This window comes from Thalassophryne amazonica, chromosome 13 (assembly GCF_902500255.1).
Source record: "Thalassophryne amazonica chromosome 13, fThaAma1.1, whole genome shotgun sequence".
Taxonomy (NCBI): Eukaryota; Metazoa; Chordata; class Actinopteri; order Batrachoidiformes; family Batrachoididae; genus Thalassophryne; species Thalassophryne amazonica.
This window is the reverse complement of record NC_047115.1, coordinates 89,233,157-89,260,701: the sequence shown is the minus strand read 5'-3', so window position 1 is coordinate 89,260,701 and position 27,545 is coordinate 89,233,157. Positions and strand designations below refer to the sequence as shown.

At 42.9% G+C, this 27,545-nt stretch overlaps 1 protein-coding gene across 1 annotated transcript in view; it reads right to left on the bottom strand.

Moving 5' to 3' along the window:
* Window positions 1-27,545, bottom strand: part of ablim1a (actin binding LIM protein 1a) — a 270,896-nt gene that overhangs the window by 108,133 nt on the left and 135,218 nt on the right. The window contains exons 5-6 of the mRNA XM_034184185.1: window positions 15,227-15,353; window positions 15,031-15,124 (exon numbers count right to left, since the gene is read on the bottom strand). Coding sequence (XP_034040076.1) covers window positions 15,031-15,124; window positions 15,227-15,353 — 221 coding nt within the window. The remainder of the gene's footprint in view (window positions 1-15,030; window positions 15,125-15,226; window positions 15,354-27,545) is intronic.

Genomic DNA, 27,545 nt, shown 5'->3' with positions numbered 1-27,545 from the left:
TACTTGTTATTTTAGGACACAGTGACATACTGAGAAAGATAAATATATATGTCTTTCAGAAAAGATAATACAGATTCCAAATACTGTGGCAGTAGTGCCACCTACATTGATATATGATATAGAACTTAGACAATTAAAGAAAAGTGTAGATCTTGCCATTATATGTACGAGGGCTGTCCATAAAGTATAGGTCCTTTTTATTTTTTTCAAAAACTATATGGATTTCATTCATATGTTTTTACGTCAGACATGCTTGAACCCTCGTGCGCATGCAAGAGTTTTTCCACGCCTGTCAGTGACGTCATTCGCCTGTGAGCACTCCTTGTGGGAGGAGTCGTCCAGCCCTCGTCGGAATTCCTTGTCTGAGAAGTTGCTGAGAGACTGGCGCTTTGTTTGATCAAAATTTTTTCTAAACCTGTGAGACACATCGAAGTGGACATGGTTCGAAAAATTAAGCTGGTTTTCGGTAAAAATTTAACAGCTGATGAGAGATTTTGGATGGTGACACTGTCGCTTTAAGGACTTCCCACGGTGCGAGACGTCGCGCAGCGCTCTCAGGCGCCGTCGTCAGCCTGTTTCAAGCTGAAAACCTCCACATTTCAGGCTCTATTGATCCAGGACGTCGTGAGAGAACAGAGAAGTTTCAGAAGAAGTCGGTTTCAGCATTTATCCGTATATTCCACTGTTAAAGGAGATTTTTTAATGAAAGACGTGCGGACGGGTCCACGCGTTGGGACGCAGCCGGCGCGGTGCGGCGGCACAGGAAAAACACCTCCGTGTTGATAACCATTTGTAAAATCCAGGCGGCTTTTGATGGCTTTCAGTGGAGTGAGTATATGACAAATTGTTTAACAGCTGGACATGTTCCAACTTGTCCTTAAGGCTTTCAACGGAGGTTTTCAGCTTGAAACAGGCTGACGACGGCGCCTGAGGCCGTGGCGCGACGTCTTGCACCGTGGGAAGTCCTATACTTTATGGACAGACCTCGTAAACTCATATCAGTTACTATAATTACTGTATTGTCTCAAAAAAAATGAAACAATAAATTGCAAAGAAAATCATACACAGACATCCTTAATCGAGCTCAGATATAAAGAGAAAATGGGCATTTGGAAGAAAATGAAGATCAATACTATTTTCTTCTCAATGAAATTGACATATCTCTTGTATCCTATTGGTTGCTTTTGTTTAATGAGGCTTAAGGTCACACTCAGGGCCAATAGGTTAAGAGATACATGTGAGAAAAAAAACTGGAACTTAGCTACATACTAAAGGCTGGGCCTCCATCTGACTGAGTAGAAACATCACAAAATGAGCCAAAGCTTCATCAAATCAAATAGAGTCTTTTATTTATCAAACATTTAGAAGTCAGTTTGGACACAGACCACCACAGGAACAGAATTCAGTGCACTTGAGGGAGTTCTTTTTACACCCACAATGGGACTTTCTGCACCCTTTCTTGCACCCACAGCTCAGGAGTTTATGCCAACAAGCTTCATGCTCAAGCAGCATATCTGCCATGGCTTCATCACTACTGAGCTGGTCAGCTTTCAGTGTAATGTGCATATCACAATCAAGACCTTTGTATCCATTTATAACATCTGCAAGATATTTATAACCTGCTCCCTTATCACATCTATCTGATCTTGCAGGACATTGCAACGTGTCTGTCCTCTTTTCCTGATACAGTACACATCATGTATCGTTATGTTTACCTAAATTCTGGGTCTTTTAGTGAGGCTTAGGGCTAGTGGCCGGCGGTCACCTTAGTATTTCTTTTGTTTTTCTTGTTGCTTAACACTGAAAAATTATACTGTATTTGATACCTGATTCTGTTTTTTTCTCTCTGTTTAAGGTGCGGCTCCATCCAGAGATGGGTGTGGTGTCTGTTTTCTGTTTCTGTACCCTCCTCTCCTGTGCACTGGCAACATTCCCTCCTTTTTGTTTTGTGAATTTTTTTGTAAATTGTGTAGCATGGCCCAAGCAGTGGGTCACCCCTCTGAGTCTGGTCTGATTGAGGTTTCTTCCTCAAATCATCAGAGGGAGTTTTTCCTTACCACTGTTGCGTATGTGCTTGGTCTGGGGGTTAGTAAGGTTAGACCTTACTTGTGTGAAGTGCCTTGAGGCAACTTTGTTGTGATTTGGCGCAACATAAATGAAAATAAATTGAAACTGAAATTGAAATCATGTACAATCAATCTGGGAAAATACTGTTCACACAAACACAAGAAAATTTATCAGGAAAGAATAGCCTACAATGAGATCCAACTAATCACCTCCAGTGATTTTCAGGACCCAGAATGATACCTGTCACCACAGAATGAACTAATAAATCTGACACCAAGAGAGTTCCAGACCTGGAGATACAAAGCAAAACTAGTCAAACACTACCAGTGTAACCTGCAGTTTTGTATTTCAGTTTGACTTGAAGACAACTTATGCTGAAATCTGCAGACTTTATATCATGAAAGGATGCTAAATTGAGTCATTCTAGGAGAAAATAACCCTGAAAAAAATCTACTCATACTATTTTACATATTTTCCGATATTTTCTAAAATGGATCTAGGAATTTGGTGTACTGGATTGAGATATATTTACTTATGTAATGTGATATCATTAAAATGCACCGTGTGCTGCCATCTGCAGTTCAAAAGAAATTTATCACTTGACTTACTGTATATTTTGAAAAATAGAATTTAGCATGCACTGCTTTAGTTTGCACTAACACTTGGTCCACAGTTGACTATGACATTTTGTTCATAGAGGTCACATGGTCACATGACAAAGGTCAAAGGTCATACCTAAAAAAAAACTCCAGAGGGACATCCAGAGGGAGATGAATGGAGAAGTATATTATGTACCTACAATCAGCAGAGGTTCAGAGAAATTATCCTTCCTAACACCCGGCTATTAACAGATGAGCAGATGGATGGATGGATGGATGGATGGATGGATGGACAGACAGACAGACAGAAAAAGAGATAAACATATAGAAATGCTAAAATAATATTCACAAGCACATAATAAACACAGCAAAATGTGCACCTTAAAATGAACTATAGTCATTATTTGTAAAACAGTACAGCATATACAGGGGTGTTTAAATGTAGATGGTGCTACCTGCCACCAGGAGGCGCTGTCAGTCTGTCACTATGTCTGAAAATATTCATTAGGTCATGCTCTATTACCATGCCAAAGGGCATGTTTGTATCACAAAATGCATGATTCACCTGATACCTACCGCCAGCTTATCATCTAGACTGTTTCAACATCTTTACTCTGTAAGACAAACCAGCAGTGCAGACGTTCACCTTCAGGTGATTTATTTATTTATGCTGTAAACTAAAGTGCAAGGAAACACACTACTTATGTAAGGAGTACTGTCTCTGATCTACAAGGTTAAACAACCATTAGTGGGGAAAAATTGCAACACAACTACATATTTATTATCTCCAAAGTCAGATTTATACGAGGACTATGAATTGACGTTTAAAATTTTCACTTAAAGTTAACAGATTTCTCAGTAAATAATCACGATTATTCACATAAAATTCAGAACTTGTAATTATAGTAAATATTTTCATGCATTTATTTAACTACAGAAAATAAAAATATTCCATAACGAAACATAAACTGAATTTCTATGCTTAAAAAAAGAAAAGAATAAATGATCAAGTCAGATCTGCAGCATGTCACAGCCTCCAACACACCACAGGACTGCCTTGAATCCTGTATGGCAACCAGGCTGACATCCGGATAAACAAAAGCAGCTCAAAAGTAACTGCCTACAGTTGTATGCAAAAGTTTGGACACCCCTGATAATTTTCATGATTTTCCTTTATAAATCATTGGTTGTATGGATCAGAAATTTCAGTTAAATACAAGTATACCATATAGCAGAAGAACACACAGATATTTGAGAAGTGAAATGAAGTTTCAAGTATTTACAGAAAGTGTGCAATAAATATTTAAATAAAATGGGGCAGGTGCATAAATTTGAGCACCCTTGGTTGTTAAAATTGGTTTGTTAAGATCATTGACCCTTGACCTCCTTACACAGGTGAATCCAACCATGAGAAAGAGTATTTAAGGTGGCCATTTGTAAATGTTTCCCCTCTTTGCATCTCTTCTAATGAGTGGTAACATGGAAGCCTCTAAACAACTCTCAAATGACCTGAAGTCAAAGATTGTTCAACATCATGGTTTAGGGGAAGGACACAAAAAGCTGTCTCAGAGATTTCAGCTGTCAGTTTCCACTGTGAAGCCTGGGTCCCACCGAATAATAAAGGATAAATAATGAGCCACACAGCATGTTTTCTTTGCTACAAGAGGGTTTCTTCAACTATTGTGGGAGAACAGTGGCTCTGAGTGGCTCTTAGAGGCATTATCTTCAGTTAACGAGGCTCCTCTCTGAGAATGCTGATAATTTCAAGAAGTTCAAAATTTAGCAACAACAGCATGGCGCAGTTTGTGTGCGAGTTACTGCGACGGCTTAGAGGCATTTGCGTGGTGCTTGCGAGACTACTAAAAGCCCATTATCTGTGCGCCTGGCACCTACGCAGGACCTGAGAGGCTATTTTTGGAGCGGCTGCCCTCTCGCACACATAATTCCACCTGCTCTGTGAGCTGGATGCTATATATAAAATAATTATTCTGTAGGATTAATCATTTTCTGCCAAACCTTGAATGCTGAAAACACCTCTAACCACTTCTGGAATCACAGAGGACTGTTTCGTCTGGACGCTTTTTTTCCTCTCTTTCCTGCTCCATGTGGAATGTATTCTGAACAGCTTAAGGTAATTATTTTAATGTTTTTATAGCTTATAAACAGTTCCTAGCTGTAGAAGTATATCTATAGTTGATTTAATATCTTGTTAATGGATCACATGAGCTCCGCTGTGTGTGCGCACTGATCCAAAGGAGAATTTAGGCAGAATGCCAGCTCACAAAAGAGTGATTTTTCAGTCAATATTGGATGATCAGAAAGTTAAAATTTGGATGACTGCGTGAAGTGGATTTTTTTTTTTTTTTGAAAGTGATCCACAGGTGTATATAATTAAAGCGGCCACCTCATTCTGTATACAGAACGGCACCGCGTGCAAAAGAGCGATTTTGCAGAAATAAAAGGAAGAACACAAAGTTAAAAGTGATCACAGTGTAAAAATGACTGTTTAAAGCCAAGAAAAAATAAAGCCAGCAAGCCACGGATGGAAAGGAAGCCAGTGAGACGGAGCACAGAAGCGGCTGTCCAGGAATGGACAACAGTGGCACACGCGCAAAAGAGCGATTTTGCAGAAATAAATGGAAGAACACAAAGTTAAAAGCGATCAGTGTAAAAATGAAATAAACGGACAAACATAAAGTTTATAGTGGGATTATGGTGTGTGTCTTTAAAGCCGCAGGAAGAAATAAAGCCAGCGAGCCGCGGAGCCAGTGAGGAGCACAGAGGCGGCTCTCTAGGAACCCTTGGTTCAGTTCTAGCTGGTTTGGTGCATTACAGGTGGACAGCAGCCTGGCGCACAGCGCACAACTGCGGGACTGGACTGGAGCGTCTAATTTTGGACTGCATTTAAAAAATGTGACATCTTTAAATGCTGCTATGAATCTGTGAATTGAAAACCCATACTTTAAAGGGACAAGGTGTGGGAGGGCTGGAGGTTTGGACCAAACCCATGCCTAAACGTGCGCCAACATTGTGTTATCATGGCAGCTATCATGGCACTACGTGGCTTAGCGTGGCTGCTACAAGCCATTCGAGGCTCTAATGACAGGTCAGTCATGGCTCACTAGAGGCTGCTACATGGCACATGCGGGGTACAGAGAAGCACATAGAGGCACCTTCATAGCAGATACGTGATAGATGCAAACATCGGTCATTCTTCGAACAATCGCTGAGACACCCATGCGTAGCTCATTATTCATCCTTCATTATTCGATGGGACCCAGGCTTGAGGAACATAGTGAGGAAATGGAAGACCGCAGGCACAGAACTAGTTAAGGCCCGAAGTGGCAGGCCAAGAAAAATCTCAAATAAGCTGAAGTAAAGGATGGTGAGAACAGTCATAGTCATAGTCATTGCATACAACTGTAAGCAAAAGTTTGGACGCTGAAAACTGTATGTATGTGCTGCATCACACCCGTAGAAACACACCACATGGCCAAAATGCCGTAATCAGTGTTCCCTCACAATGCAAGTGATACTCCTTATCTGAGTATCGCAAAGTAACCATTTGTTTAACATGAGGTTGTCTCCCAGGTACCCAAGGATCCTCTGAAAACCTCCTGTTATCTTTAGGTCCCTGGTTAATGTCCAGGTCTTACAAAAACACAGTAAGACAGGAAGCATCATGACATTAAAGACTTGGACCTTTATTCTCCAGCAAAGACATCGGCATCAGCTTCATTTTTGTCGAGCGACACTGTTACTCCATAAATCATGAAGACATCTTTCAGCCTTTCAGTCTCTTGATCTCGATTTAAGGTTCTGTTCCTAACCTATAAAATTATTCACAGACTGGCACCTCCCTACTTAGCTGACCTGCTTAAACCCTATGTACCGGCCCAGGATCTCTGTTCTCAGGGTGCAGGACTACTTTGTGTCCGTTAATAATTGTGTAAATGAAACTGAAGACATTCAGTGAATTGGAAATATTGATATAGATACCGTTAACTTGTCAAAAAAAAAAAATACTGGCGGTAAAAGTGATCATTTACTGTAAATGTATCAAAAAGTGGCAATAACTGTCTCGCTTGCACATTTTTTCTCTCAGAGATGCAGCCGGTAAAAAATGTGAATGGGCGATTGGCCCCTTTGTGCTGAGCAAAAAGGGCCTTTTTGCAATTTCAATGGGCCATTTGCCACACGATTCACAGGCTTTTTCTGTTTTTAATGTTTAATGATGTATGATTACACCCATGTCTGTGCATGTTAAATGTGATTGGTGTTGTGTAAATGGTTTGCATGATTAATATTTTCATTACTTTGCACTTGCTTTTATAATGAAATCGTTATCACTGTAGTGGCACTTCATACCTTCTTTACATCTGCTTTCAATTTAATGGTCCAGTGGTTCCAAATTGACCAATGAATGAATGACGTCAGTCACATTGTTATAAACTATCGTATGGTCGGCAATGTCGTAAAAGTGTTATAGCTGCTGTTCAAATGAGTGAGACGACCATCTCAATACATTGGCCTTTCTATGTCCCCGGGATGTTAAATGTTTAGAATTTAAATGTTAATGCGTCGATGTGGCTTTTGGACCTGTTTTGGGTAAAACCAGTGTTTACTGCATTATTGACATGAGCCGCGGTCTCAGTTGTATCACTGGTGTCAGTATTTTAAATTCCACTCGATGGAAGGATTTATATTGTCGCTGGTTGTTGTAATAAATACAGCGATTATACAAAATTGATTAATTTTCACATATTTGTGAATTTATTGTAAATTCTGACATTTAAATTCAGGGGTGTCAATAATTCTGAGCACGTTTGTTTCCAGAGCAGAAGGTTCCCGGTTCAAGACCGCCCCTGTCCATTCTCCATGTAATGTGGAGTTGCATCATGAAGAGCATATGGGCATAAAACTTGTGCCATATCAACATTCAGGTCCATGTCTGGTCTGCTGCGGAGACTCTGACTGAAAAAGGGAGAAGTGGAAAGAACTTACTTCCCTGACACGTGTGACATGTGTCAGTGGACGACCTCGTGCTTTACATGGACAAAAACAAAAAGACAGTGCATGACTTACTGATACAGCTGCACCTTTGGCAGCCAACCAACTTTCAAAAATCACTGCCTTTGTGATAATGGAACACTTAGAAAATGATGGGGTATCTGCGTTTCCATCTATGCTAATGTGACACTTTGAAAGTTTTTCCATCACAGAGGCTGAACTCTGACCGACAGGAATTATTCTTCGTTCTCTTCATTTTTTCCACTTGGATGTTGGCTCAGTGTGTCTGCGCTTCCAGTCTCATCACTCTTTTTCCGGCATATTCATTATTTGACCATTTACCCTTGAAATTACCAAAGCAAATTCTTTCTTCAACAGCCTTTGAGTTGAGGGTCTCAAACATATTCAATTTTCAATCTCCTCATATCTCTCTCATGCTGAATTCTGATAACTGACTAGTGACCAGTGGGATGACCAGGGCCACTTTCAGAATGCCAGTCCAAATCTGATTTTAAAGCTGCACAGCCTCTGTTTTTTTTTTTTTCTTTTTCAGATTTAAGTCACGAAAAGAATTGTCATTGGCACCACTATAATTTTATTTGGTAGCATTTGAATAAGGGATTCATAATATGATATTGTCAATGTGATCAAAATTTCTGCTGTCTGGAAAAAAAACATGAATTTGGACCCCTGAAGGGGAGAAATTCATGAGATCAGATGCCCTGACATACATATGGAAGCAGCGTCATAGATCATGTAGGGGCTTCCCCTGATCTGCATGAGGGATGATGGGAAGGACATGCCAACTGCCAATCGTACTAAAGAAAGTCAGCTCACCCGAACAAAATAAACCAAGATGGTGGAAACCCCTCCAAAACAGCTTATCAAAAACAGCAAATCAAGAACATGAAATGCAATTTTTTTGAAATGCAATCTGATTCAAAACACTTACAGAGGTGGTTGCAATCCCGATTGCTATCAGATTTCTACAGATGTGTCTCACTCTGAATGGTCTAACCCAGGGGTGGCCAAGTTCGGTCCTCGAGAGCCACATTCCTGACACTCTTAGTTGTCTCCCTGCTCCAACACACCTGAATCCAATGAAAGGCTCATCAAAAGTCTGCTAACGAGTCTTTCACTGGATTCAGGTGTGTTGGAGCAGGGAGACAACTAAGAGTGTCAGGAATGTGGCTCTCAAGGACCGAACTTGGCCACCCCTGGTCTAACCCATATATGTCAACCTATATGGATTGTCCATAAATTATACGGATTTTTCCAAGTTTCAGTGTCATACGGACGTACAAATAAAGTCTTACAGATATTCAGGGTTTGGTCTGCAGCTGTTCTGTAATCAACCATTTCTGCAGCGCGACTCCACTTTGATGCATGAACCAAATGAAGCAATGCTTCGATCCACTAGCTCGTTGGTTCTTTGATTCGCTGCTCTTCAGAAACGGCAAGTCCGCTACTTAACTCCTCTCAAAGCCATTAAAATATCGTGAGTCACTTTTGTGTGGATTAAAGTCACTAACTGGAATCGTCCTCTGTTCCATTGACACAGCTTCAAACGCTGTGCGGCTCTCTGCCGAGACAGAGTCCGGTCGTAATTAATAACTTCAAAACGAATTGCCGCTTTAAATAAAATGACACCTCTTTAAAAATGTTATATTACAGACAAGAAACTACAATTAACTAAAACATTTTTTCTTCCCAAAATGAGACGTCCTGCATTCTTTATGAATTAAACTGATGCTGACGTGAAGCACAGCGAGCTGCAAGAGCTCAGCTCAGACATATGGAAAGACATTCATGCCAATAATGTTGTGACAGTGTCGTGACACGGACCCACAACAGGGGGCGGTAGTGAACGGACAAAGGATAAGCCAAAAGTAACAATTTAATGTTGTGAATTGCACAACGACGTACAGACAATAACAATATGGTGGACTGTCAATCATACACCAGGTGACGTGTGGGCAGGCTCGACGACAGAAGACGCCTGGCGAGAGAAGAGCTGGATCCCCACACGGCTTCCACCACCAACGGAGCTGAAGAACACCGGAGCCGCCAAGCCCTGTGCCCCAGGTGGCCGCTGTCTTCAGCAGTCAGACCTGGTACTGCTGGCAGAAAACAGAGACAGTCCTGATGAGTGCGAGTTCGCACACTCAGTAATCCCACAGTCTGTGTTCAGTAAAGGAGGGAGAACCTCCACCTCCAATCACACACTCGTGCAGCTCCTGTCTAACCACTTATCTGATTGGAGTGTGAAGCGAAGCCGTCGCTGATCACACCAAACGCCAATCCCACAGATAAGGCAAACACCACAGGATAACGGCTGCAAAAGAAGTTCAGATTATTACTCAACGTTTGAGTCAGCAGAGAAAGTTACCTGAATGGTAGCTGATTTCTCGGCGAGGAGGTGGAGTTGCAGTCCGGCCTTTATGGTGATGGTGATGATGATGAATGAGTGACAGCTGGTCCTGAGGATGAGTGATAGCTGTCACTCTCAGTGGCTCTGGCGCCCTCTCGTGCTTGAAGCCCGCACTCCAAGCAGGGCGCCATCTGGTGGTGGTGGGCCAGCAGTACCTCCTCTTCAGCCGCCCACACAACAAATAATGTCTGAAAGGAAACGCTTTTGAGAAAAACTACAGATTTTGTTTATTCCTATTTATGTTCACAGATCAAGGATCCACCATGTAGTTTATTATGTCCAAAGTTTAAGGATCCAGTGACCAATTTCATATTTATTTACTTTATTCAATTTATTTTTCATGATTTTATTAATGTATTTCCATTAGTGACAGGCAGTTCTTGTTTCTGTAAAAAAAATAACTAAATTTGACACATTCAGTTCAATAAAATTCAGCTTGACGCATGAATACTAGATCGCTATTGTTTGAAATTCATCTGTGGATGATCCTGACTTTAATGTCATTGTGGCAACTCATAATTTGTGGACAAAAACCCAGTTATGTGACACCGCTATGCGGTTGTGTGTACTGTAATAAAACTGATTTTGGTGCGATTTGGAGGCTATAAGGATTTTGTGTTGATTTTATGGATTTTCTCACTTGGTTATACAGGTGGACCCTCAAAGGGGTTTACATGTATGCTAACCACTGTTTTTGTTGCATCGCTTGGAATGCTCCCCTCACTCTGCCCCTCATAGCCACTACAGACTGCTTCGTTGATAATCACTCCACGCTCAGTCATCTCACCCCGGTCCAATAAAACTGCTCACCGCTTGCTCCAAAAAAGAAAACAAAATGTTGGCTTTTAAAGACATGCTGTCGACTGACAGTTGATATTCAGCAAAACAAGGCAGTCAGACAAGAAAGATCAGATTTGTATCAGATATGCAATAACTCCATACTGAACTGGCAGTCTGAACAAAGCGTAGGTATATTTGGTGTTAGCTCTCTTCGGTCACTTCTTGGGTACCGCTTGAATAACTTTGCATCGAAGGAATGGTTCCTAATGGACGCAAAGATCACATGCATTGTGACGGAACATTTACTACAACATCTATACCCTGCCATGCATTTTGTAAGGCACAATCTGGCATGGATGTGCAGGGTGCAGGACCACAGTGACTGGAGAAAGTCAAGGGGACACCCATCTTTAAACTGGCTGTGGCAAATAGTTATAGATAGGTAGTTTTAGAGGTGGGGGTGAACTGGTGGTCTACTTCAGTGGTGGCCATCCAGGGCCCAAGACGGTTTTACAGTCTGGTGAATGCAGCAATGCACATCACCCAGGACATGCTCCCCAGACGTGACCTCAACTGACCCTAAATCATAAACCTCAATATTCATTCAATATTAATCCATTAATCTTCCATCCTCTGCTTCTCTCTGCTCTTGATTTTACCTTCTACATCCTTCCTTGCAAACACAACATCATCGCATAAAGCATGTACCAAAGGTCAACACATCCACAACCAGAACTGTGGTGCTGATGCAGCAGAAAACCTTGTTGACCTTGTTTGACCTTTCCTTTGAAGACCAACCATTCAACAGTCAAAAATGTTCCATTTATTAATCGTCTTAGCTCAACCAGTAATTTGCACTGCTTTTTCCCAAAATTGGAGCAACTTTAACTTTTAGCCCCTGCACAAACTGAAATTGGCCTTTCTCACCATTCTTGAGATTTTTACTCCATAACCCCAGAACATTCAGTCATAGACAATCCAAACTACACCTTTTTGGAATCTTTATGATCAGACAAATAATGTGATATACTTTTCAATTTGATTGGAGTATTTTTAAATTTTGAACCCTGTGTAATTCTTCAAGTAACCCCTACCTATTGAAAATTCAAGCGGCCAGTCATTTTTTTCAAAAGATGTCTAAGGAGAATTTGTGCCAAATCTGGTGCTTGTATCACCATTTGAAGGATTTGTTTCAGTTACTGTATCTGCTGCACTATGAAGACCTACTCCAACTGGAATCTTGTCAAAAATAAATATGGATGTTAATCTGTCTTGCTGTCCAATAATCCTCCAAACGGAGCTCTGGAACCCCGGAATAATATTTATATTTTACATTTAAATATATAAAGTAACCTGAACCCGGTAAAAGTAGAACGATATGCACAACAGGCACATCACAGCACCTCCTGTCGTCACTCCCTCACATCCACAGAAGATGAGTTTCCCTCTCAGGGGCGATAAAAATAACTCATGGTGTATGTGTGGTGTAACATTTAATGCAGTGCCTGTCTGTCTCCCTCTCTAATAGCTGCATTAACTACTCCCGCTTTAATAAGCCGTTCGCATCACACCCTCAGAGTTAATATGCAAAGCCACAAATGGATCCATGGTATTTGCCCTTGTCTTGGCTCAGTGATCACACAGACTGGCTCTGAACTTCACTGATCCACTGGCAGCAGCTCAGGAACGAAGCGCCAAAACCTTTTCTGACTGCAATACGGTGCTGGATTACTGTAAACCTGACTGGCTCACACTGATATTTTCATACCATTAAATGATAATTCAGCATCTGATTGGACCTCTGTCAGCACAACAGGAATGCCACGTCGCACCTGCTGTGGACCACAGTGGAAAACCGGTCCAGGCGTGTTAGCAACGCAAACAGCGCCGAAGCAAGAGCTTCACAACAGCTGGGTGATAAATGGATGATGATTCTATACGTTAGATCACACTTGGTGTGTCATGTAACACATTTATCTCATTTGTGGAGCAGTAAGATGTGTCTGGTTATCTGGAAATACCTAAAAAAAAAATCTGCAAAGAAGTAATTTGTCAGATGAACATTCATGTCAAGCATGTATTTGGTGGAACAGATTACAGCAGAGATTATCAAACTACATTTTACAATTATGCTCCGTGGAACATCCTGCAGAACTCACACATCGTGCAGCGAGCTGTGATCTTACTACGAGCTTATTAACGCACATTCCAGCCTTTATTTCCAATTAATATACTTTAGATAGATTTCTTAAATCAACATGCACAATTTTGCTGTCAGTCAGATAAGAGTGTTTCCTGAGCACTGAGAGTGCAGACATACAGTAGTGTTCAGAATAATAGTAGTGCTATGTGACTAAAAAGATTAATCCAGGTTTTGAGTATATTTCTTATTGTTACATGGGAAACAAGGTACCAGTAGATTCAGTAGATTCTCACAAATCCAACAACACCAAGCATTCATGATATTCATACTCTTAAGGCTATGAAATTGGGCTATTAGCAAAAAACAGTAGAAAAGGGGGTGTTCACAATAATAGTAGTGTGGCATTCAGTCAGTGAGGTCATCAATTTTGTGGAACAAACAGGTGTGATCAGGTGTCCCCTATTTCAGGATGAAGCCGGCACCTGTTCAACATTCTTTTCTCTTTGAAAGCCTGAGGAAAATGGGACGTTCAAGACATTGTTCAGAAGAACAGCGTAGTTTGATTAAAAAGTTGATTGGAGAGGGGAAAACTTTATATTTAAATATTATAGGCTGTTCATCTACAATGATCTCCAATGCTTTAAAATGGACAAAAAAACCAGAGACGCGTGGAAGAAAATGGAAACACCGTTAACAAACAGCACTTACAGGTAACTTACGGAAAAGGCACTTACGGGTAACTCCAGACTGTCTTTGATCATCCTGGATCTGATCAATGGATGAGCCTTTGCCATTCTGGTTATTCTTCTATCCATTTTGATGGTTGTTTTCCGTTTTCTTCCACATGTCTGTTTTTTTTTTTTTGTCCATTTTAAAGCATTGGAGATCATTGTAGATGAACAGCCTATAATTTTTTGCACCTGCGTATAAGTTTTTGGATTTGCAAGAATCTACCGAATCTACTGGTACCTTGTTTCCCATGTAACAATAAGAAATATACTCAAAACCTGTATTAATTGTTTTAGTCACATAGCACTACTATTATTCTGAACACTACTGTACCTGGGCAGGTTTTCCAGGTGTAATCTAAACTGTCTGTTTAGTTTGACCAACCTTGGCGTCATTATGGACTCTGATCTTAAACTGGACAGGCAGGTCAGCTTTTATCAGCTTCGTCTTTTAACCAAAATGAAATAAATTTTATCCTTTTCTGACTTGGAGCGCGTCATGCATGCTTTTATTTCTTCACGCCTGGACTACTGCAATTCACTTTTTTATGGAATTAATCAAAATACACTTCACAGATTGCAGTTAGTCCAGAACGCTGCTGCACGCCTCTTAACTGGGAAACATGAACATATTACACCCATTCTTGCGTCTTTGCACTGGCTCCCTGTTCATTTTAGAATTGATTTTAAAATTTTATTATTTGTTTTTAAAGTTTTAAATGGACTGGCCCCACAATATATTGTAGATCTCCTCCAAATTTACTCCCCAGCGCGTGCTCTGAGGTCTGAGGGCCAGCTCCAGCTTGTGGTGCCTAGGACGAGACTTAAGACCAGGGGGGACAGGGCCTTCTCTGTGGCTGGGCCCAGACTCCGGAACACTCTGCCTCTCCATGTTCGAACAGCCACCACAATGGAGTGTTTTAAGTCTCGTCTGAAGACCCACTTTTATTCTCTGGCTTTTAGCTCTGCATGAGTTGTATGGTCCTCTGTTGTCTTTGGCCTAGTGTTTTATTTATTTATTGTTTTATTGTTTTTATGTTATTTTATTTATTAGTATCGGAGTGGGTTTATTGTTTTGTATAGTTGTATAATCATTTTCATGTGCAGCACTTTGGAAACTGTTCTGTTGTTTAAATGTGCTATATAAATAAAGTGGATTGGATTGGATTGGATTTGAGTCTGCTGCACGTTATAAATCTGAGACATCTGCCTCCACTCTGACCCACTCAGACACTGTAGCTGACACATGCGATTGGTGCATCTGTTTCTTACCTCCAGCACCTTCCCTGTGATGAACTGATGGCACGCCTCACACTGGACGCCAAAATGGACCTGGTAGTCCCTCTCACAGTAGGGGGCGCCATCCCTGAGAGGAGTAGAGGCTGGACAGTGAAATAGGCACCTGCACCTGATGCAGGCCTGAATCTGACCGGCTCTGCCGTGGCTATGGGGAATATGAGGTGCTTACTTGCTGATGTACTCTCCGGTCAGCACTTTGCTGCAGGCCTTACACTTAAAGCAGCCCAGGTGCCACTGCCGGTCCAGAGCCAGGAGAGCCTGTCCGTTCTTAATGTCTCGACCACATCCTGCACAGTCTAGAAAAGCAGAAACACTCAATATACTGCAAACAAACGCATGGCTGCATCTAAATGCTGCAACACTCATCACACTTTTACCTAAATGTGATTAAAAACATTTTCACCTTCAACAGATTTGTCTGCATGGATGAGAGCTTTTGTTAAGTTTTTTATTTTGGCTTCATAAGCGCTGCAGGTTGTCACTTTTAATTTTTTTCATGTAACAGGCACAAACATTAAAAACATTCATTTAATTGCTGACTCACGTCCAACTACACCTCAGGATGCAATTAAATATTAACACTGAGAACTGCCAGGTACAAACCCTGAAAATCACATTTTACAATCAGAATCTTATGGAAATAAACTTTGTTGGTGTTTTTCCATCTTTCTCAAATTATTTCAGTTTGTTTAAACATGAACATATGAAACAAAACTTACTTTTAAGTGCTAAAACTACAGTACACCTTTCTCAGAGGGTTGGTAAGGTCAGACCTGACCCGTGTGAAGCGCATTGTTGTGATTTGGCATTCTTCTTCTTCTTCTTTGTCTTTCGGCTGTTCCCGTTAGGGGTCGCCACAGCAGATTTCCATCTCACCCTGTCCTCTGTATCTTCCTCTGTCACACCAACCACCTGCATGTCCTCTCTCAGCACATCCATGAACCTCCTCTTTGGTCTCCCTCTTCTCCTCCTGCCTGGTGGCTCCATCCTCAGCATCCTTCTCCCTATATACCCTGGGTCCCTCCTCTGCACATGTCCAAACCATCTCAATCGCGCCTCTCTGACTTTGTCTCCAAACCGTCCCACCTGAGCTGTCCCTCTGATATGTTCATTCCTAATCTTGTCCATTCTTGTTACTCCCAAAGAGAATCTCAACATCTTCAGCTCTGCCACCTCCAGCTCTGCCTCCTGCCTTTTTGTTAGTGCCACCGTCTCTAAGCCATACAACATAGCTGGTCTCACAACTGTCTTGTAAACTTTCCCCTTCACTCTTGCTGATATTCTTCGGTCACAGATCACTCCTGCCACCTTTCTACCATCCACTCCACCCTGCCTGCACTCTCTTCTTCACCTCTCTACCACACTCTCCATTACTTTGAACAGTTGACCCCAAATATTTAAACTCATCTACTTTCACCACTTCTACTCCTTGTAACTGCACTATTCCACTGGGCTCCCTCTCATTTACACACATGTACTCAGTCTTGCTTCTACTGACTTTCATTCCCCTTCTCTCCAAAGCATATCTCCACTTCTCCAGACTAGACTCAACTTGCTCTCTACTCTCACTACAGATCACAATGTCATCTGCAAACATCATAGTCCATGGGGACTCCTGTCTGATCTCATCCGTCAACCTGTCCATCACCACTGCAAACAAGAAAGGACTCAGAGCTGATCCTTGGTGTAATCCCACCTCCACCTTGAATGAGTCTGTCATTCCTTCTGCGCATCTCACCGCTGTTACACTATTCTTGTACATGTCCTGCACTACCCTAACATACTTCTCTGCCACTCCAGACTTCCTCATACAATACCACAGTTATTCTCTTGGCACCCTGTCATAAGCTTTTTCTGTCTCACTTTCCAAGATTTTATTAAACAATCTGGTTAGAAACTCTACTACCATCTCTCCTAAACATTTCCATGCCTCCACTGGAATGTCATCTGGACCAACTGCCTTTCAACTCTTCATCCTTATCATAGCAGCCCTCACTTCTTCCTTACTAATCTCTTGTACTTCCTGATTTACTCTCACCACATCATCCAGCCTTTTCTCTCGCTCATTTTCTTTATTCATCAGCTCTTCAAAATATTCCCTCCACCTTCTCAGCACACACTCCTCACTTGTCAGCACATTACCATGTGCATCTTTTACCACTCAAACCTGCTGCACATCATTTCCAGCTCTGTCCCTTTGTCTGGCCAATCGGTACAAGTCCTTTTCTCCTTCCTTACTTTTCAACTTCTTGTACAGCTCGCAATATGCCTTTTCCTTTGCTTTTGCCACTTCTCTTCTCGCCTTACACCACATCTCCTTGTACTCCCATCTACTTTCTTCATCTCTACGACTATCCCAAAACTTTTTCGCCAACCTCTTTCTCCTTATGCTTTCCTGGACCTCTTCATTCCACCACCAAGTATCCTTGTCTTCCTTCCACTGTCCTAGCTGTCTCCCTCACCACATCTGCAGTACTTTTCCAGTTGTCCAAAATTGCTTCCCCTCCAACCAGTGCTTCTCTCACCTGCTCGCTAAATTTCACACAACAGTCTTCCTCCTTCAGCTTCCACCATCTGATCCTTTGTTGAGCTCTCACTCTCTTCTTCTTCTTTACCTCTAAATTAATCCTACAAACAACCATCCTATGCTGTCTAACGACTCTCCTGCCACCACCTTACAGTCTCTGATTTCTTTTAGGTTGCACCTCCTATAAAGAATGTAGTCCACCTGTGTGCACCTTCCTCCACTCTTATCCTGTGTTCCTCCCTTTTCTTAAAGTAGGTATTTATCACAGCCATTTCCATACCTTTTTCAAAATCAACTACCATCTGTCCTTCCCCATTCCTATCCTTGATACCATATCTACCCATTACTTCGTCATCACCTCTGTTCCCTTCACCAACATGCCCATTGAAGTCCGCTCCTATCACCATTCTTTCATGCTTGGGCACACTCTCCACCACCTCATCTAACACACTCCAGAAATCTTCTTTCTCCTTCATCTCACAACCTACCTGTGGGGCATATGCACTGATGATATTCATCACCCCTTCAATTTCCAACTTCACACTCATCACCCTGTCAGACACTCGCTTAACCTCCAACACACTTTTAACATACTCTTCCTTTAAAATGATCCCAACACCATTTCTCTTCCTGTCCTCACCATGGTACAACAACTTGAACCCACCACCGATGCTCCTGCTCTTACTTCCCTTCCACTTTGTCTCTCGCACACACAATATGTCTACCTTTCTCCTCTCCATCAAATCAGCCAGCTCTCTCCCTTTACCAGTCATACTACCAACATTCAAAGTCCCTACTCTCATTTCCACCCTTCTAGTTTTCTTCTTCTCCTGCTGTTTGTGGAAACGTTCTCCTCCTCTTCTTCGTCGTCTTCGCCCAGCAGCAGCCCAATTTCCACCGGCACCCTGTTGGGCAACAGCACCGGTGGCGGATGTTGTTAACCCGGGCCGCGACCGATTCAGTATGGAAATTTGATTCTTAGTGTGCATAGTTGGGTTGGCTTGTTTTACGCCGGATGCCCTTCCTGACGCAACCCTCCTCATTTATCCGGGCTTGGTGCTGGCACTCAGAATGTACTGGCTGCACACCCCATGTGGCTGAGTTGATTTGGTGTTATTTTCTTATAAGACCTCTAAAAGAATTTAATTCAATTCATTTAGTTTATATAACGCCAAATCACATTTATATAATGTGATTTGGTGTTATATAAATAAAATGAATTGAATTAAATTCTTTTAGAGGTCTTATAAGAAAATCAGTTTGTATTTTAACAGCTTTTTGCACTGGTGACTGGCAAAGTGTCCTTAAAGCCCCCGTCACACATAGCAAGAATATGCAGGAACTAGCCATTCATTCATTCATCTTCTACCGCTTAGTCCAATTAAGGGTCACGAGGGACTGGAGCCTATCCCAGCAGTGATAGGGCACGAACAAACACAGACACACCCACACACACACCTAAGGACAATTTCAAAGATTAACTCGCATATCTTTGGATGTGGGAGGAAACCTGAGCACCCGGAGGAAATCCATGCAAACACGGGGAGAACATGCAAACTCCACAAAGAAAGGCCACGGGAATTGAACCCACGACCTTCTCGCTGTGAGGCAACAGTGCTAACCACTAAGCCACCGTGCTGCCCTCAGGAATGAGCCTGACACTGCAAATATGGCCACAATCTGGACGCAGTCAGGAGGGAAAGAGGCGTGTAGACTGTGGGCAGATCTCATCCAGGCTATCACATCCACACCTGGCCAGTCGCATCCAAAGCGTATTTAGAGAACAGCTAGATGACAGAGACTGCTGTCAGATGGCCATAAAAGGTGCTGAAGACTGCCCGATGTCCAAACGTCTGTATGGCAAACAGGGACGGAGTGGGAGGGAGCACCGTGTCCTTCCTTTGCACAAGACCTGACGGTACTGGACACCGCAGTACAACCAACGTATCGACCGGACTCACGCCATATGTGTCAAAGCTGGTGTTCTGTCGAGATCTTGGTCTTGTTGAATTGTGCATCTCCTCGCATAAATCGACAGTTCCGCGTCCGACAATATTGTGCTGTAAATACAGTGTGCACATGCAAATTTGTACTTTTTGAAATTGAAAAGACACTTATTGCTGTTGTATTTTCATGTAAAGACAAAACTTATGTGTGTTTCCTTCAGTGGGGAAGCTCAACTCCACGTGTGAATGTTCTGTCGAGTTGAGCATCCCAACAATATTGTGCTGTAAATACAGTGTGCACATGCAAATTTGTACTTTTTGAAATTGAAAAGACACTTATTGCTGTTGTATTTTCAATCGTCTGTCACTCAGTTGGGGAGTTCAACGCGGTAAAGAGAGGCATGTCAACCCAACGGGTGGAGGCGTGAAAGTCTGGGTAGAGAGAACTGTTGCACAGAGGGCTGGCTTCTCAACAGGAATGACATCTCGTCACAACACCAGCATCACTGCAGTCAGTCAGTCATCACTCACTCACTCACTCACTCATGCAGTCAAATCTGTGTTTGTCCTCCCCTTCCCAGCGCTCACTGACCTCACATGCGTAAACGTGCGTCGAAAAGATGCTGAAATGATCAAATGATCACTCAGCTGTGTGTGTGTGTGTGTGTGTGTGTGTGTGTGTGTGTGTGTGTGTGTGTGTGTGTGTGTGTGTGTGTGTGTGTGTGTGTGTGTGTGTGTGTGTGTGTGTGTGTGTGTGTGTGTGTTCATAATGGCTGAATAAGCATAAGCGAATGAGACCAACTATGTAGACTGCTCAGAGACTGCCGTCCATCAGCCTTCAGACTGCACCTCAATACTTCCTGAATGAGGCTGAATGTGTCATTCTGATGCTTTTTGGCCTCAATCGGCGTATGTGTGAGAGGGTTATGAAGGAGACACTGGAAGGCAAAATGCAAATCTGCATGGACCTGAGCATCAGAATATGTAAATATGTGAGAGAAAATCCATACAAAAAAACCAAACATATTTTTGATTTCACTTTTTTTTTTTAAAAAGTTAGTGTCTGAGCTTTAAATTTTTATGTTCAATGAATTTGAAAAGATATGTTGGGGTAACTTTAGTAACCACTGAACCAACACAGTATCATGTCTTTTTGTGTCACAGCCACGACATGATTGATCTACACATTCATGTTGAGTGACGGATATTCCAGAAAAAAGTGCTTCATCACACTTAAAAGAAGGAACAAACAAGCAAACAGGTGCACAGGACAACAAAGATTACAAACAACCAATATTAATTACAACAACCCACAATTAGAACAACCTACACTCTAAAAAATGAACCGCTGTCTCAACGAGAAAAACTGATGTAACAATTTGCATTGATTTTTTTAAAGTTATTTCAACTTTTAAAGGAATTAACGCCACAAGACTTCTCTAGATAAGTTGAAATAACTGTCGTTAAGTTGAAATAGCTTTAAAAATCTATGCAAATTGTTTTCTCGTTGAGACAGCGGTTCATTTTTTAGAGTGCTGTCTGCAGGCAGTTCGAGATGGCATTGTGAAAAGTCAATTAATCTCTGGGTTTGTGATATTGTCACGAAAATGGGGCGCTTTTCGTGACAGGGGCACAAATTCATTTTGTGACGGGGACGGAATGTGGGGTGGCGGGGTGCTGGGGGGTTATGGTGAGGGTTAGAGGAAGGGAGACACTTAGGTTACAGTTGGAGTTAGGAGAAGGGGGAGGATTATAAATTGTAAAATTTAAAAAGATGTGTCATGAAAATGGGGCACGTTTTGTGACAGGCACATGAAATGATGATGAGGCGGCTGTGACGTATGTATTTTTGTGGGTGGCACGGTTGTTTAGTGGTTAGCACTGGTGCCTCACAGCAAGAAGGTCGTGGCATCGCTTCCCACCCTTTCTGGGTGGAGTTTGCATGTTCTCCCCATGTTTACATGGGTTCCCTCTGGTTTCCTCCCACATCCAGAGACACGCAGGTTAGGCTTACTGATGACTCTAAACTGACTGTGTGTTTGTCTGTCTGTCTGTATGTGACCCTGTGATAGACCAGCATCCTGTCCAGGGTGAACCCTATGACTGCTGGGATAGGCAGCCATAGGGAACCTTGATTGGGCTAAGTGGGTATAGAAAATGAATGTAGATTTTTAAATTTACCCATGTTACACTGATGGACGTTTTCCTGACCGCTGTTGCCAACGTGCCAGTGTTGCAGACTGAACGGTCCGCCTGCCTTCACTGCGCATGCGTCATTTTGGATCACAGCAGAACATCTGAGATGGAGTTTCTTCACCCAAAGCGATCAAATTGATTAATGTGATTATTAACCATCAGATGCTATAAAGGTATAACCTCTTAAATCATTCTAAAGTCAGTTTTAAGCAGAAACTCGGCGAACCTCCGTGACGCTTTGAAATGACTGACGCGCAGTGAACGCATCAGCTAGCAGCTCGCGTCGCCATGGCTGATCGCTTCCTCTGAGCGCTTCCTCATCTTTTATGATGAAATAATGCTGAATTTATGTGGAAATTATTATTGTACAAAAGCTTCAGATATCTGTCGCTGAGATAGATGATGACTGGAGTGCAGGTTGAAGCAGAAATGATGTGATAATCTGTGAACCGCGGCTAATGACGCATGCACAGTGAAGTCAAGGTGGACCGATTTTTAGGGGGGACAGTTCAGTCAGGGACACCGGCTCAGGGGGTGGCTCAGGTTTGATCTTCCACTTGTGAGGTTCTTGGGGTGATTTATGTTGTAATTTGTCACTATATGAAGAAACTGAACTGAAGTGAACACCACAATGTTGGGCTGGTAGTGCACCTGGCACACAACAAGAAAGTCTGCAGAACACAGCCATGGATGGTTCAGGTCAGGAAGAAGATAAAGAAAGTCCTGTACCGCTGGTGCTTCACTTATTCTGTGATGAGAAGCAGATGACAGCGGTGGACCGTCAGGGCCATCAGGCCATCTGTGCTGGCCGACGTATTATCCGAGGGACGTTTTTTTCATGCATGTCACATGTATTTTACAAAAATCCTCCAAGTTATTGACTGACTGACATTACTGATTCACTGAATGACTGATCTTCCCAAGATCAGCAGTTCCAAAAGAAAAGCTGTGAATGTATTTGAGCGCCTGCTGTGTGATTCAGTGCTGAGAAGCTGAGACAGTTTCACCTTCATTTGAGTGCTCCACTTCGTGTGTGTGTGTGTTTGTGTGTGCGCACGCCCGTGCGTCCATGTATGCGCATGTGCGCGTGTGTGTGTGTGCATGTGACTGTGTGTGCGCCTGCATGTATGTGTGTGTGTGTGTGTGTGCATGTGTCTGTGTGTGTGCGTGTGTCTGTGTGTGTGTGTGTGTGCGTGTCTGTGCGTGTGCATGTGTCTGTGTGTGTGCGTGTGTCTGTGTGTGTCTGTGCGTGTGCATGTGTCTGTGTGTGAGTGTGTGTGCATGTGTCTGTGTGTGTGCCTGTGCGTGTGTGTTTGTGTGTGCATGTGTCTGTGTCTGTGTGTGTGTGTGCGTGTGTGTCTGTGTGTGTGTGCATGTGTCTGTGTGTGTGTGCGTGTGTGTGTCTGTGTGTGTGTGGTTGTGTGTGTGTGTGTCTGTGTGTGTGCGTGTGTGTGTGTCTGTGTGTGTGCATGTCTGTGTGTGAGAGCGTGTGTCTGTGTGCATGTCTGTGTGTGAGAGCGTGTGTCTGTGTGCGTGTCTGTGTGTGTGCGTGTGTGTGTGTGTCTGTGTGTGTGTGGTTGTGTGTTTGTGTCTGTGTGTGCATGTGTGTGTGTCTGTGTGTGTGCGTGTCTGTGTGTGAGAGCGTGTGTCTGTGTGCGTGCGTGTGTGTGTGTGTGCGTGTGTGTGTCTGTGTGTGTGTGGTTGTGTGTGTGTCTGTGTGTGTGCGTGTGTGTGTCTGTATGTGTGCGTGGCTTGTGTGTGAGAGCGTGTGTCTGTGTGCATGTGTCTGTGTGTGTGCGTGTGTGTGTGTGTCTGTGTATGTGCGTGTGTGTCTGTGTGTGTGTGTGCCTGTGTGTGTGTGCATGTCTGTGTGTGTGTGTGCGTGTGTCTGTGTGTGTCTGTGCGTGTCTGTGTGTGTCTGTGTGTGTGTGTCTGTGTGCGTGCGTGTGTCTGTGTGTGTCTGTGCGTGTCTGTGTGTGTCTGTGCGTGTCTGTGTGGCTGTGTGTGTGCGTGTGTCTGTGTGTGTCTGTGCGTGTCTGTGTGTCTGTGTGTGTGCGTGTGTCTGTGCATGTCTGTGTGTCTGTGTGTGTGTGTGTCTGTGTGTGTGCGTGTGTCTGTGTGTGTGTGTGTGCATGTCTGTGTGTCTGTGTGCGTGCGCCTGTGTGTGTCTGTGTGTGTCTGTGTGTGTCTGTGAGTGCGTGTGTATGTCTGTGTGTGTCTGTGTGTGTGCGTGTGTCTGTGTGTGTGTGCCTGTGTGTGTCTGTGTGTGTGTGTGCATGTGTCTGTGTGTGTGCGTCTGTGTGTGCGTGTGTCTGTGTGCGTGTGTGTGTGTGCGTGTGTCTGTGTGCGTGTGTGTGTCTGTCTGTGTGTGTAACTGAATGTTGTGTTGTCTGCTCCAGAGCAAAGAGGAGAAAGAAACTTTCAAAAGAAAGTGTCAGACTTCTAATTCTGACCTCTAACACGCAGAATATCAACATTTATCATATACCTATAAATGATCCGCCAATATGATTGGATAAAACAATAAAGAATAAATAGCAATACACCCTTTTCGCAGACAGGTAGTATTTTTCATATCACCCAAGTAATCAGTAAATAAACTGAGTCTGTGGGCTCGGTAAGCGCCACAGCGGGCCGCTCACACCGCCCCGCTGTCTGCTGTGCCAAGCTGCATCCAACTCCAGCACCATTTACTGGTGCCTGTCCATCAGCTTGAACCCATCACTTTTCTCTGAACTCTGCCATCAACAAGATATTTTCAAACTCTGGATGTTTCTTTGTTTTTCTGTCATGTCTCTGACCCTAGAGATGGCTGTGCATTAAAATCCCAGTAAATCACCAGTTTGTGAAACTGCTGAACCACCAACCATGCCAGGTCCAGAGTCACTCACAATAGATCACTTTTCTACTTCATTGTGATGTGTGGACAACCAGACCCAATGAATATATTTTTCTGAAAGCAATGATCAGCACCAAAGCTATCAAGCAACCAAGATCGTGAAGCTTCTGGATTTTATAGCCCCTCAAAGTGAACCCCTATCAACCAAAACTTTATCTTTACAAAACAACACTTTTGCCTTTAAACACATAAAAATGCAAAATAGAACACTCTTAAGGCTATGAAATTGGGCTATTAGTAAAAAAAAGTAGAAAAGGGGGTGTTCACAATAATAGTAGCATCTGCTGTTGATGCTACAAACTCAAAACTATTATGTTCAAACTGCTTTTTTAGCAATCCTGTGAATCACTAAACTAGTATTTAGTTGTATAACCACAGTTTTCCATGATGTCTTCACATCTGCGAGGCATTAATTTTGTTGGTTTGGAACCAAGATTTTGCTCGTTTACTGGTGTGGTTGGGGTCATTGTCTTGTTAAAATACGAGGTCTGTCCATAAAGTATCGCACCTATTTATTTATTTTTTTTAACTATATGGATTTGATTCATATGTTTTCATGTCAGACATGCTTGAACCCTCGTGCGCATGCGTGAGTTTTTCCACGGCTGTCGGTGACGTCATTCGCCTGTGAGTGGTCCCGCCCCGTCGTCGGATTTTCATTGTCTGGAAATGGCGGAATGATTTGGGGTTTTTTTCCATCAGACTTTTTTCAGAAGCTGTTAGAGACTGGCACCTGGAAAAAATTCGAAAAATTTATCTGGCTTTCGGTGAAAATTTTATGGGCTTCACAGAGAATAAGGACTATTACTACAGCTTTAAGGATGGCCCACAATGGCGCTCGGCACGCCGCGCTCCGAGCCATGACGACAGGCACGAACCACCAGATAATTTCTAAATGGATCGCTGTGTGGAGCTGGGACCGTCGTGTGCACTTACTCTGGTTATCACAAGAGCTGGACATCAACCATTTTCTGGCAGATTTCACTTTTAACAAGAGATTTTGTTGTGGAAAGCCGCACGGAGGCTTTGTGCATCACGACCGATTCGCTGTTCGAGCGAGACAAAGAATGCCTCCGTTTCAGCGTGCCAGAGGACAAGTTCGGATATGCCCAGCTCTCCACAATTTCTCTTATAACTCACTCGACTGGTAAGCATTGAAAGCAAAGATAGGCATGTCAAGATAGGCTTGCATATATAAGGCTGGGTAGGATTACTTTGAAAGAATATATGTGGATTACATGTATGTATGTACATACATTTGGATTACTTGTAATCTGATTACTTTTGGAACTTACTTTTGAAAGTAATCCTACATACACATACATATACACACATACATGCATACACATATGCACACACATACCTATACACATACACATATACTGTTGGGAAAGTGTAAGTACACGGACCCACAACAGGGGGCGCAAATGAACGGACAATGGAATAGGTCAAATAACAACACTTTACTGTTGTGAATGTGCACAACAAACACTACAGATTACAATAATGGAAAAAAGTCAATTCACAAAGGTGTCGTGTGGGCAGGCTCGAAGATAGGAGACGCCTCTCCAAAGCAGAACCGGAACCACACGATTTCCTCCGCCACCAGACCCCGGGAATACTGGAGCCGCCAAGTCCCGAACTCCCAGGTGGCCACTGCCTCCGCGTGTCGGACCTGGTACTGCTGGCGAGGAACAAAGAACAATTAAAGGAGGGCACGTTTGCACCCAGGAATCCGAACGGTAGGAAAACTACCTCCACCTCTCGTTGGAAAAATACTCCTCAGAACAACGCACAAAATCCAAAAAGGATACAATTCGTCAGCTGAGCTACGTTACCTTCTAGGTAGAAACGATATCTCGGCGAAGAGGTGGAGACGTCGTCCTGCTGATATACTCCTGCCGATCAGATGATTGGTAACAGCTGTTGCAGGTGATGCGTGACAGCTGTCACCCTGGCTGCTCCTGTGAGGCGGCTGCGCCCTCTGGTGCCTGGAGCCCGCACTCCAGACAGGGCGCCCTCTGGTGGTGGGCCAGCAGTACCTCCTCTTCTGGCGGCCCACACAACATATACATGTAAATACACTATGGCCGTCAATATTCAATACAGTGGCTAAAAATACACCAATCGCATCCTTCTAATGTTTTTCCAAGAAGATTCCAATCTTGATCCTAAATACCAAGTCTGCTGAATACTTGTCATTTTTGTTTAAAAAATGCAATTCACAATTGAGGAAATGACAAAAAACATTTATTTTGATGTTTTCAATTGTTTAATTAAATTCAAAAGTTTTTTGGGAGGGGCGGGGGGGTCATTCAATTATCACTTATCAAGATAACTGGACAATCTTGTCTATATGTTTGAACATCAATCACAATATTCAGTATGATTAGAATACCATTTTATTTTGGATTTGGCATTTATATGTGTTTACACAAACACAACAAAATGAAATTTGACATTTTGGTCAACATGGGGTCAGTTTGAAAGGTTGTAAAATCAAGAAGCTACACAACTGATTGGTATCACGCCTAAATGAACTCATTCATTCTTTTTCTATACCCACTTATCCACTGAAGGGCTGCAGGGGAGCAGGAGCCTCTATCAGCGGTCATAGGGCAAGAGGCGGTCTGCACCCAGGGCAGGAAGCCAGTCTACGTAGGGCCACATACAGACAAGCACATTCACACCTACAGCTAATTTAGAGTCACCATTTCACAGAACCTGCATGTTTTTGGAAGTGGGAGGTAGTCGGAGCACCCGTTGTGAAGCGCTCCCGGAACCCAACAATGCCAACCACTAAGCCACGGTGCTGCTATAAAATAAACTCAAGACTCAAGGGGCGATTGAGAAGTTTTGAGCTGGACCCAGGAAAAGTTGGGCGTGGTTCTCCATCTTTTACATTCTGAGAACGTAATAT